The sequence below is a fragment of the Notolepis coatsorum genome (genome assembly GCF_963971535.1).
Source record: "Notolepis coatsorum genome assembly, chromosome: 19".
NCBI classification, from domain to species: domain Eukaryota; kingdom Metazoa; phylum Chordata; class Actinopteri; order Aulopiformes; family Paralepididae; genus Notolepis; species Notolepis coatsorum.
Genome location: NC_140183.1, coordinates 89,337,337 through 89,350,873, shown reverse-complemented (window position 1 = coordinate 89,350,873; position 13,537 = coordinate 89,337,337). Strand labels below are relative to the sequence as shown.

Sequence of the window (13,537 nt, the reverse complement as noted above, 5' to 3'; positions counted from 1 at the left end):
TCTCCGTCCCTCTTCCTTTCTTTACATACAGCGGGCCGAAACAGTCCATACCGGTGGAGTGAAAGGGCTTGTCGCCGAGTCGGAGGCGACAGGGGGGTAGGTCAGCCATCCGGGGTATACTGGGCTGTGCTCGCCACTTGCGACAGTCTAGACAGGTCCGCTGGAAGCGCCGCACTGCTTCTCTCCCTTGCAGTATCCAATAGCGACGTCTGATCTCCGCGAAGACTCTCTCTGCCCCGGCGTGGTGCACGTCCTCGTCGTATTTCTTTATGATGAGCTCTGTGACCTTGTGTCGGCTGTTTAAGACTATCGGGAACTTGACGTCATCCGTTAAGTCTGGGGCCCTTCTCAGACGACCACCCACTCTGATGAGATTATGGGCGTCGCTCTCAGGGGCCAAGTGGAGCAGTCTGCTGTCTGACGGGACTGGCTTTGATCCCTGCAGACAGTCTAGCTCGTCGGGGAACGAGTCTCTTTGGGCTCGCTGTAGCAGAAGGAGTTCTGCTTCTTCGTAGTTAGCTGCATTAATGTCAGTAGTGGAGGGAACCTCAGGGTGGTGCCACAGGAATGTCTTTAACTGCGCACTCTCAAGGGTGGGGCAGTCGTCTATGTTGGGATCTGTGGGGACTGGTGTGTGTGTCAACCCACAGAACATAGATTTCTTCTTCTCTGCCTCCTCTTCACTCGCCTCCCGTGGGGTGGGTGTAGGCCACTCTTCTTCCGGGAGCTTGAGGAACTCGGGACCGTCACTATAGAGATTGTGACGTGTGAGGTCATCCAGGGACATTCCCCGTGTGATGACGTCGGCTGGGTTCTGCTTTGTGTCCACATACCTCCAGCATGCTGCTTCTGTTAAATCTTGGATCTCTGTGATTCTGACTCCCACGAAGACCTTGTATCTACACGAATCGGACTGGATCCATGTGAGTACGGTCATGGAGTCTGACCACAGGATTGTTCTTTGCACCGGGATGGTGAGTTCACGTTGGATTAACGTGGCGAGTTGCGCTCCTACTAGGGCTGCGCAGAGCTCTAGACGCGGGATAGATTGTTGCTTGCGGGGGGCTATTCTTGAGCGAGCCAGGATGAAGGCAGTATGTATTTCTCCTCCCTCCTCTCGGGCCCGCAAGTAGGCCACCGAACCGTAGGCTACTTCGGAGGCGTCGCTGAAGACGTGCAGGTCCATCTGACACGTCTCCGGCCTCACTGTGGGTGGGAAGTAGCTGCGGCGTATGTTGACACCTGGGAGCGAGCTGAGTTCTGTCTTCCACTCTCTCCATGTGGAAGCAAGGTGGTCGGGTATGGGATCGTCCCAGCCCTGGTCCTTGTCCCATAGCGCTCGTACAATCATCTTTGCCCTGGTGGTGTAAGGTAGAATACATCCCAACGGGTCATATTGTCTAGCGAGTGTTCTGTATACACTCCGTCTTGTGGTCGGTAGTGAAATCGACCTTCCCTGCTCCTTGGTCAGGGGTGTGTGTCTATAATGGAGCGAGTCTGTTTTGAAGCGCCAGACTAGTCCTAATGTCATTTCTTGGGCTTCTCCTGGGATGGTCGCCATCCAGGTCTCGCTGCTTGCTGCCTTGTCCTCTGGGGAGAGGCTGCGCAATACTTGAGGGTCGCTGCTGGCCCACTGCCGGAGATCAAAGCCGCCTTTGATCAGAGAGGCGCGGAGCTTGAGTAGGAGGGCCTTGGCTTCTTCTGGCGTCGAGACGCTTTGCAGACAGTTGTCCACGTAGAAACTATTTCCTACACTTTGTCGGACCTCTTCATCAGCTGCTGGGTCCTCTGCGACGTGTTTTTGCAGTGCGAACGTAGCACAGCATGGGCTGCATGTGGTTCCGAAAGGGAGGACTTCCCATTGATAGATGGATGGTTGCTCATCCCCGATCCTCTCTCTCCATAAGAACCGCAGCAGGGGCTTGTCCTCTTCCACTAGTCGCACCTGCAGGAACATCCCTTTGATGTCGCCGCTGATGGCTACCTTGTTCTGGCGGAAACGTAGCAACACGCCTAGTAGAGAGGGGCCGAGTGTTGGGCCGGGCAAGAGCTCTTTATTCAGATTTTGTGATCCGATCTGGTAGCTGCAGTTAAACACAATACGATCCTTGCCGTTGTGGTGGACTTTGTGGTGCGGCACGTACCATGATTCGGTCGTCTGATCGGCCTCTTTAATGTCAATTCTCTTTATGTGTCCCGCTGTGATTAGCTTGTCAATCTCAGCGCGGTACACAGTAGCTTGAGCGGGGTCTCTGGCTAGGCGCCGCTCTGTGTTCGATAGATACCGCTCCGTCGCTTCTTTTGGGGCGTGGAAGGTAGGCATACCCTCTCGCCTCAGGAGTGGAGTTGCGTATCTCATCACTCCGTTGACTTTGACTCTCTTTGTCCCCTGCTCGAGGAGGGCTATGGCATAAATGTCTTCCTTGGAACGAATGTGTTTCTTTTCGTTCTTAAAGGGCATTGTCTCTAGTGTCCATAGCCTCTCGACGTGCTGTAAGAGGGCGGTGTCTTTTTCTGTCACTCTGGAGTGGAGGCAGCGAGTGGCTGCTGTTCGGTTGGGAGACCTGGAGAGGGGGCCTTGTAGTGTCCATCCTAGGCGGGTCTCGACTGCTGCTGGACAGCCTCTGGGCCCAGTGTGGACCCGGTCCATCGGGACGATGAGGTGTGCGTGGTCGGATCCTATCAGCAGGGTCGGGGTGGCGCCGTCTATGAGCGGTATAGGTAGTTGACGCAGGTGCACGTATTTGTCCATCAGCTTGGCGATGGGGTAGGTGTACTGCGACAGGCCTATGTCTTGGCTGGTGAAAGCATTAGTGATCCTATACCGTCTCTCTGGCTGCCCGCTTGCTGCGATAGTGAAGGAGACGTTCTCACCCTTGATTGTCTTCAGGTCTCTTCTTATAGTCCGAATCGTCATCGTTTATTCGCTCCCCCGCAGCCCCAGCTGGGCTGCAGCGGAAGCGAGGAGAAGGGTCTTTTCTGACCCGTCGTCAAGGACGGCGTAGGTGTCCATGACCTTGTCCTCGTAGCTCAATGTTACGCGGACCACCTTCAAGAGCACCCGGGCGCCCCCGCTGCTGGCGGGGTCAATATACATAACACTTGCCTTTGTGCTGCTTGAGGGTGCGGGCTTTCTTCTGTTACTGTCATGTAAAACGTCCAAGTGGGCTCCGTCACACCGACTACACCTCTTCTTTAAGCGGCACTCGGCTGCCATGTGACTGCGCGCACAGCGGTAACAGCGGCGGTTGGACTTTATCCATTGACTCACCTCGTCGGCGGTCATCTTCTTGAACGTGTCACAGTGTGACAGCCAGTGTTCATTTTCGCAGTACTGGCATACAATCTTCCACTTCTCTTTTGTCGAGGGGGTGCTGTGGTTCTTGTTGCGCGGTACTGATTCGGCTTGGTGCATGACGGTCACCAGCCTGCGGTTATCGTTTGATCTCCTAGGTCCCTCTCTGGAGCTTGGTACGCTCCGCACGAACGTATCCAGTCGTAGGCTGCTGACTTCTCTCGCCAGGAAGTCGGCCAGGTCTAGGAGGGATGGCTCGGGACCGTTGGGATCACGGTGGTCCTTTTGCCGCCTGAAGCGCTCTTGTCGGGCGGGCGGAAGCTTCTCTAATATTCTCTCAACATTAGAGTTTGCGTACAGTTCGTGCCTACCCTTTTCCTTTTGTGCCCCCAGCATCCCTACCAGGGATTGTACCTTGATAGAGAGGTCATCTAATGAGCGATTGTCTGTGGCTGGGGGTAGACGGTCAATATTCCTTATCTCTTGTATTACGTAGTCCCATATGCGTCCATAACGTTGGTCGAGGGCTACTAGAGCCGCGGTGTATGGGGTACTTGAGTTGGAATATGCCAGCGCTATATTATGCGCTCTGGGCACCTTCAGGTGCTTGAGTAGGATAGCATACTTGTACGTCTCATCGGGGACATCGGACATCATTGTCTCTAAGCACATTCGTAGCTCTGTGTACTGTGCTCTGTTCTCGTGTGTGAAGTCCGGGAACGTCGGTGTGCCAAGGTACGATGCCATGGATGGCTGGCACATCGGTGAGCGTTGGGGGAGAGGCCTCCTAGGCGAGTCTCCTCTTACGTGTCGTGGTGGGCTGGTACCTGGTGGGTACCAAGGCCCGGGTACCCAGGTGCTGTTCCTCGGGGCTGGTCGTGCGTCAAGCTCACCCGTGAGTTGAGTCGGGGGTCTGTAACGCAGGGCCTCGGGGGTAAAGTCTGGGCTGTACTGGACCTCCTGGTCCTGTGGAGTACGATGCTGCTGTTGGGCTTGACTTTCCTCCTCTTCCTCTTCTTCTTCCTCTGCCAGGTCTTCTAGATCCTGTAATCGTCTATTTAGTCTCTCAGCGGCGTAGGCCGGTTCTTCCCTGTTGCTGGGTCTCGCATGGACCGGTCGGGGAGGGGGTTCGGAGACGTGTATAGGCTCTTTCTGTTGGCCGGGCTCCGGGTCGCTTGATCGGGTAGGGGAGGGTGCCCTAGACCCTTGTCTTGACGAGGCCCTGGAGCTCCGTGCGGAGGGAGGGGGGGTTGCCCTGGCAATCAGTTGCTCCATTATCTGCGCTTGTAATCGGTCGCGCTCGGCTTCGCGCTTGATGTGAGCGAGGTCGCGCTCTGCTTCGCGCTGGGCTTGGGCTGCGTCGCGCTGTGCATTGGCGGCTTCGCGCTGTGCATCGGCGCGCTGGGCTTCGGCGCGGTCCCTTTCAATATTCTCTTCCGTCTGGAGGCGTCTGGTCTCCAGGCGTATGCGGTCGTCTTCACTCCTTTGCTGCGCCTGGAAGCGCTCTCGCTGGGTCGCAGAGTGTTCGCGTTCACTAAGGGCTTGCGCTTGGAGTTGCGCGTGGAAGCGTTCTCTTTGGTCTGCAGATTGTTCGCGCTCACTCAGTTGTTGAGCCTGCAGGCGGTCTCTTTCCATGGTAGAGTGTTCGCGCTCACTTTGGTTTTGCGCGCGGAAGCGCTCTTGTTCCATGGAAGAATGTTCGCGCTCGCTAAGCGTCTGTGCTTGGAGTCGATCGCGTTCAGTGGAGGCTGCCAGGGTGGCGATAAATGCCTGCGCCAGCATCTTGTCCGCCTCGCTGGGGGAAGACACTGATGGAGGTGATCGGCTTCTGGCAGTGCTCGTTGGAGATCCGTTCTCCTGTCGCGCTCCGAGGAGGTCCATCTCCTGGGTGCGCGTCTCTTCTGGTGGTGGGTCGGGTTCCGTCCCTGGAGCGCTTTCTTTATCCTGGAGCTCTCCGGGGACTATCCCGTTGACGTTGGCGGGGGGTAAAGTCATGTCATGTCCCTCCTTGTCCCCCCCGTGAGCTTGGTCAGTTACGTTAGAACCCACTAGGGTCTCTACTGGCAGGGTCGCCTGGTCGGTAGGGTTTGACATACTTTTACTATCCGCTTTTTCTGCGTTTAACGTCTGTATAAAGCTAGGTAGTAGACTGGCAGCGTAGTCCTCTAGGTAAGAAGGTGGCTGCCGTCTGCGCTGCGGGCGATCTAGCTTAGGAGAACCGTTTGTGGAGTGTTCATCGCTGGCCATGTCAATATTAATATTATATTAATATTATGCTAATTACCATCCGGCTCGAAGGACCAATTGTAACTGAGGGGTACAATTCCCTCACTGTATTGAATAAGTATGGTATCATTAAACCACTACTGAGTTATGTACATTACTACTGGCCATACAGTACACATGCATATGAGATGAACACCCCCACAATAACACGGCTTAACAAGAAAGTACTGTTTATAATAATATTTATTAGAAGAGCACCAAGATTATCTTACATTATTTATTAAGATTGAGAGTTGCGCTTGTAAGGCGAAGAATGTGCATGAATAGGTCAAGAGCGTAAGTCCATGAGCATATTACGCAGGAGATAATTAATACCACCTGTAACATAAGAATTATATATGGTACACTAGTAGGTCAGCTGGAGATACTAAGGGGGTTCCCTCCGGTTGTAAGCCAGCAGGGGAGAGGATTTGTCGGTAGCAAAAGTCTGGATCAACGAGGAATAAGGAGACTCCAGGTACAGGAGACAGTGCAATAATCCCTTGATCCGTAGACAAAGCAACAGCTATTCTCCGGTGTGCAGTGCCGCATGGAGGAAAGCTAGCCAGCCTCAGAGTCCTAGAGGCGGGCTCGACGGTGCTCCTCACAGGGTAAATCCCACACGGTAGTGGGGGTAGACGATTCTCTGCTCCAACAGCCACAGGACCAAAGCAATATAATCCAGCCGAAAAGGGCTCTGTAGTCGTCGGTGTAGGTTATCCAGTGTACATATCCACACGGTTCTCGTCTAGGGCTCCTCGGATGACGGCACAAGGTTAGGTCGCCCAGCCTGGATAAGCACACTAGCTCGGTACGATGAAACGTTGGTAATGCTGGTCACTGTAGAACGGTAGCCGCACGATACACTATACATAATAGACTATTACTTAATAATAGAATAGGTCGAACTCGACGATACAGCGTTAAACTCTGACACTTCAGCTATCAATTCGCACGCGGTCTCAAGGCTCTATTTCGGGGCAAAACGGGCCCACTTCACAGCACGTTGTATCGTGGTGTGAGGCTTCAACTTGTTACGGTAACACTAGACTACTGCTGTATCCACCTGCAATGTATTTATACGTAAGGTGAACAATCTAGTACCAGCCTTATTTCTGTCTCATATTACTGCGCAGAACCGGGCATGTCCAGGCATGTCTTAGCGGTGACTTTGAACTAGACATTGGGGGGTATGGCCGTGGCGCCTAGGGGATCGCCGTCCAATAGGAGAACGAATATTATGGTCTGGCCTGTACTAGGTAAAGGGATATTCCGTGTATATGTACAAAGAATATACAAGGGATATCAGACGATATACAAATACTATACAATATATCTCAAGTAATAAATATATATATTCGGTTTAATCTGACCCTTTGTAACACTTGGTGTAGTCCTTGATGATCGGCTGAACTTCTCTGCTCACATTGCCACAACGACCAAGACTTGCAGATTCCTCTTGAGCAATGTCAGAAGGATCCGCCCCTTCCTGACAAAAGAAGCCACTCAACTCATTGTCCAATCAACTGTCATGTCTCGCCTCGACTACTGCAATGCACTGCTCGCTGGTCTACCGACCATCGCCACCAAGCCTCTTTAACTCATCCATAACGCGACCGCCCGTTTTATCTCCAACCTACCAAAATCAGCCCATGTTACCCCACTTCTCAGGGACCTGCACTGGCTCCCCATTGCCACACAAATCTGCTTCAAGGTCCTTGACCTGGCAAAGGGAACGGCTCCCGCCTACCTCCGGTCAATAGAGAGGTGTAGTGGTTACGTCATTGCCGTTTTTTGTGTTCCACCCTCTGTCCAACGCAATATATTTCCCCATTGCCCATTTCTAAATCGCCTCGTTTAAAACAAATAAAGCATTAACATTGGCATGGTGTACCTTTCTGTGCTTATTCATCCACAATCTATAGCTCAACATGAAAATATTCGCAATTAATCAAAAAAAAATGTGTGACATTTTATTTCAACCAAAAATGTTTAAACAATAATGTTAGTGATAGAATGGAACTCATTTTGTGCAAAATGGAAAGCTTTTCAATTTCCATGCAGCAGAATTGTTACAATAGCCGATAATCCATTTTCCCACTGATAAATCCCTATACGGGTGGATCAACCAGTGACGTCAGACTACACCTCCCTATAGTCTCTAACTACACACCCTCAAGACCCACTCCTATCCGAGCTCCGGGAGGGTCATCAAAGAGAAGCCGCCTATTCTCGGTCCTCGATCCACAATGGTGGAATGAACTTCCCACCACAGTCAGGACAGACGAATCCCGACCAATCTTTCGCTGTCGACTAAAAACACACTTCTTCAATCAATATCTGAAAGAAAAAGAAAAAAAATACTAACCTTCTTACTGTCCTATACTACCATGCACTCCTCCTACTATACTAACATGTCTTATGTCTATGCACTCAATACAGCAGCACCCAAGTTTCAGCACTGTTTGATCATTGTTACTCAGCTGAAAGAGTTATACCCTTCTTGCTGACTTGTCGTACAGAACTTGTAAGTCGCTTTGGATAAAAGCGTCAGCTAAATGACAAAATGTAAAATGTAAATGTAAATCCCCATCCAGACACAAACACATAAACGCATATGAATTGCTCCAACAAGCATGCGGGCCAGCAGGTGGCCGTAGCTATGAATGGGCGGGGGGACGGCTACGTGGCGTAGTGGGCAAGGCGCTCGCCACGAAATCTGGAGACGCTGGGCTCGCCTGTTCGAGCCCAGCGCTCCACATTTGCTTTCAGTTTAGCTGGTCGTCCGTACTAATACACATTGGCCGTATTAGGGGGTGGGAAACTGATGGGTGGGGATCGGGCGTTGTGGACAGCGACTCCTACAGGTCGGTTGGTGCGCCTGCGCAGTAGAATCAGGAAGTGTCGGGGGCAGCGTGAGCCTCCCACGCGTTACTCCTCGCCACTGAGAGATCGAGCTGCGCAGGTGAAAAGATGCGACTGCTGTTACCTCAAGTACCGGAGGGGACTCGTGCTATGTATGACTTAGTCCACATTGCAGCCGGCTTGTGGGAGGCAAGAAACAGCGTTCGTGACAGGGGAGGGTTGAATTGGATGATACGAAAAAAATTGGGATGGGAGAAAATATAGAAAAATGGGAGAAAAAGTGGATAAAAAAAAAAGCTATGAATGGGCGGGAGGCTCAAGCTTCTGTCATTCATGGGTGGTAGTCCGTTTTTTTCGACACTCCTGTTTTCTCCAACTGTGATTGGCAAGGAGGACATGTTAGGCTGTCAGGGTTATTGATCAATGAAAGAGGCCGATTGCTTATCAATTGATTAAGTACATAAGGTAGACCACGCACGTACCCCGTTCTGATTGACTCCTCACTATTCTGCCTGACGACTCAACTGACCGTCGATGGATAAGTGGAAGGAAATGGCAGGGCAATTCATTTTGAAAAGATTATGATGGTTGTACACTTTTTTCAGTGTAAAAATATATTTGACTATATTATTTTATGTTTATACATGTTTAATTTGTTCCATCGTCAGGGTTCAATGACAATAGTGGATCACCAGTACCATAAGTAGGGAGCGAGGGTTGCACCTGTCTGTAGTTATTATGAATCACAGACTCATTGTAATTCACCTGGGGATAGAGTCATATAGAGTGAGGTATTTTGGAGTTTTAGTGTTCTCGTGTCAGCATTTGGACAGACTTTGCTCATGTGGAATGGGTCGATTGAATAGAATTGGTCAGAATGGAAATTAGTGACACGATGACCCACCCCTCCCTACCATTGAAATTTAGACTTCTGACCCCCCCCCCCCGTGCGCGCACGCGCGCCCCAGCCATGCCAACTCTGTACTCCCTACCACTGCCTACAAGCTGAAGAAGAGAAACAGTTAAGTATTGCTGACACACCTCTGTCTGTATATTCATTCACTGTTATTTTTTTACTTTGTTTTACCCTCTCAGTGTGTCAGATTCTCCCAAAGGGTGTGGTGTCTGTGATAGGTCCCGCCTCCAGCCCCGCCTCTGGCTCCACTGTCAGCCATATATGTGGGGAGAAGGAGGTGAGTGTCTACGATACACAACACACTTATGTGCACACATACAAGCAAGCACATGTACAAGTGCTTGTATGTGCATTCTCTCTCTCTCCCCCTCCCTCACCCCTCTCTCTCTCAATCCCTAGCCCTCCTACTCATGCACACATCGTTTTCGGCGCACCTAGAGATTTAGGCCTCCCATGCGCATTGAATTCCTTCTCATGTAATCAACCATTATCCACTTCCTCCATCTGCTCTTCCTGTGGCCTTTTATCCTCTACTTTGTCTGTTCTCCGCCTCTCTCTCCATCTCTCTTGTCTCCCTCCATCCATCCATCTATCCGCCATACTGGATTTTACCGTTCCATCCATCTCCTACTGGTGTGTGTGTGTGTGTGTGTGTGTGTGTGTGTGTGTGTGTGTGTGTGTGTGTGTGTGTGTGTGTGTGTGTGTGTGTGTGTGTGTGTGTGTGTGTGTGTGTGTGTGTGTGTGTGTGTGTGTGTGTGTGTGTGTGTGTGTGTGTGGGTGTGGGTGGGTGGGTGGGTGGGTGGGTGCGTGCGTGCGTGTGGGGGTTAATGCATTTACTGTGTGATATTCATCCACCCCCCCCCTTTCTCTCTCTCTTTCTCAATGTCTTTTTACATTTATATTCTTTTATTTTTCTTTCTTTATTCAAATACAAAAACAACAAAGCAGACAGTTCAAATACAAAATATAATAACAAAATAAATGATTATGTACATGATCAGAATCCATAAAAGTTGAGTATTTAGGTATATATCGAATAGATTATATATATACCAGGGGCTTTAATACGCAGTCACTTGGGTCCAAAATATATCAGATGTAAATTTCAAAGGTACCCACCATTGCATTAGGGTTTCACACACACACGCGGTGGGGTTTGAAAGCTCGGCGTTGCTAATAAACATTTTAAAGAATTTTTATAAACTGGTCAACACTGCATTATTTCCGGCGTTGGGTGCATGATGTGCATGCGCTGTGATCACAGCGCAGGCGCACCAGGCAGCCAAATACGGAAATACAGCCGTTTTGAGCAGTGTTGACCAGTTTATAAAAATGATTTAAAATGTTTATTAGCAACGCTGAGCTTTCAAACCCTGCCGCATGTGTGTGTGAAACCCTAATGCAACGGTGGGTACCTTTGAAATTTATATCTGATATATTTTGGACCCACCGCTCGCTTTTAAGCAGTGCTTGATGGTGCACATTAACCTGGCTACTATACGGTTGAATAAGTGACTGCGTATTAAAGCCCCTGGCTTGCATCGCAGTCACGAAAGGGGCTACCTTCAGGGCTAAGCAGCCTTCTATGTAGGCCTACTACCCCTTCTAGCATATATATATATATATATATATATATATATCAGCACTGCCTTACAAAGGCAAACTGCAGCAAGTATGTTACTGCTATCTGCCCTCGCAGGGCAGCTTACACACATATTGTATACACCCCCATACATACATACACCCACACACATGCATGCATACTGTACTTATACAGATATATGCATATATACACACATTAGTATGACCAATAGTACACATTTACTATGTTATACTATTCCACCCTTCACTAGAACTGATTTAAAATGTCACTGTTCACACAATAGGCTACTGTTGTGCTACTCAATATTAAACCTATTAAGATTTTTTGTTGTTGCTATGTTTGCGTAAAATGTCTTCTTAATATCTTCAATTGAGAAATTCTTGAATAGGTATAATTTGTTATTTTGTACATTGTTCTGAAAAACCATTCTTTTCACACATTGAATTCATCTTCCCAATATGTATGTGCGAGAACAGATACATTTCTGTTCATAACATAAATGGATTTGTTGGAGCCATTTCTGACGTGTAAAAATTGGTACACAGACCTGCTGTTTACATCCTAAAGCTTTTAGTTAGTCTTTTCACTTGGTGGAATGGTTAACACTTTCAGAGCCGGCAGGGGGTGTCGTCCTTTACGTGGTGGATGCCAGCATCCACTTCAATGATAGCGTTAAAAATGCATAATCTATGTCTTAAATTATTATGTGTCTAATCTGCCCGTCACTTATCAATGACTTGTTTGCAGTCAACATTGTCGAAACGGATTGTTTTTTTAATCTGTTCATTTCCGTTTTATAGCATTTCGAAAAGCTATCGTTTTCTCGAAAATGTCAGGAAAATAGAAAGATTCCGTCAGAAAACGACATTTACTGGAATATTCTCGAATACACTAGAAACGTTGTCATTTTTCGGCCTATTTATGAATCGTTTTCAAATAAACACTAGATTATCGATAGTGTACTTATGCACGTTATAGCAGCGAGCTGAGAAATCGATTCTCTCATTTCCTGATCAACGCGCACACACACACACACACACACACACGGGGCACGCTGTTTTCTCAGTGAAAATAGCTCCGATTATCCTAAAATTGGTAACATAGACTCCTTACCTTAGATCAGATGTTCTCCTCTCCTCTTCCCTCCTCTTCCCTCCTCTCCTCCTCCAGATCCCTCATGTGAAGATAGGTCCAGAGGAGACACCACGCCTGCCGTACCTCCGCTTCGCCTCAGTCACTCTGTACCCCAGCAACGAGGACCTGAGCCTGGCCATAGGAGCCATCTTACGCTCCTTCGGCTACCCCTCCGCCAGCCTGGTCTGTGCCAAGGCCGAGTGTGAGTACCCACGTGCAGTATGGGTCTGTGTGGCACAGTGTGTGTGTAAATGCGGGGGCAGTCACACTCCTGGACATTACATGTAGCCTGGAGATATGGGTGCATTGATGTACGCATATCCTTGCACATTCTCTGTGTGGCTGCGTGTACTCATGACATGTGTGTACTGTGTCATGACATGTGTGTACACTCACTCGTTTACATTGATAGCTTTTCTCCGTGGGAGGCCCTCATGACTCTTTGTGTCCATTCACACTGTCTGGGCAGCTAAAGTTCAACCCCGGCGTCAGAGACCAGCAGCAGCTCACAGCACAGCTTTCTCATCACGCATGGCTCAAACACATTGATTCACACTGTTAATCCCTAAACACAATATATATTCCTATGATGAATGCTTTAAAACGTAAGAGCTATTTAAAGTGCACTTCTTTTCACTTGGCAGGTGCGCAGGGTGCTTTGAGAAGTGGGTACATTAGCACTCAGCCAGTGCTTGTTGTGTTTCCTGCTGTAAGGGGCTTTATTGAATACTCTACTGTGCAGAGTGACAGGGAAGGTCAGGAAAGGTCACAGGACATTCTTTGTGATAGACGCTGTGAGTCGGATTCAAACTGACAACATTGTTGTGAGCACATTATGTAGAATATGACTTAAGGCAGAGTTCAATGTCGGGATTGCAGTACACCGTACTGTGCTGCGTTGTGTTGTACAAATGGCTATATTTTGGGACTTCCTCTGCCAGTCTTTCTTTGAGTTGGTCCATGTTTGTAAAGTAGCTAATCACGGTCGATAATGGAACGCTCCGACCAAGCTCCGGAGACCACGTGGTGAATACGGAAGTACGTCAGGGACCAACCCAGGGCAGCGGCCAATCCCAGCTCTGCGCTGTCCACGTCAGCTCACGTCAGACGCGCGATTAAATCTTTGGCCAGTAGGTGTCACCAGTAGGCTTGCAGGAGCTCGGCAGGCTCGCCGCAACCATCGCAAACCACTTTGACAAAATTACCTTTTTTTGGTGCACAGTATTCACATGGGGGGAGGGGGGGGTGGGGGGTGAGGTGGTGGATGAATTGAGCCAAGCTATTGCACTTGTCCTTGCCTCTATACATCATATACATGAGTAGAGCTCCGGACTCATGATCGGAAGATCACCGGTTCGAGCCCCGGTCAAGGCTGTTGTCGGAAAGTGGTGGTGTTGTCCAGCATGGGGCACTCTGTCCTCCGTCCACCCTGTTACGGTGATAGGGACACCGTACAGCT

At 49.6% G+C, this 13,537-nt stretch overlaps 1 protein-coding gene across 2 annotated transcripts in view; it reads left to right on the top strand.

Annotated features, from left to right (window-relative positions):
* The window catches only part of grik5 (glutamate receptor, ionotropic, kainate 5), a gene marked incomplete at its 3' end in the record, with an annotated part of 295,760 nt that overhangs the window by 57,052 nt on the left and 225,171 nt on the right, over nucleotides 1-13,537 (top strand). For both annotated transcript variants that reach the window (XM_084336069.1, XM_084336068.1), the window contains exons 3-4: nucleotides 9,521-9,618; nucleotides 12,115-12,280. In XM_084336069.1, the coding sequence (XP_084192195.1) occupies nucleotides 9,521-9,618; nucleotides 12,115-12,280 (264 nt within the window). The remainder of the gene's footprint in view (nucleotides 1-9,520; nucleotides 9,619-12,114; nucleotides 12,281-13,537) is intronic.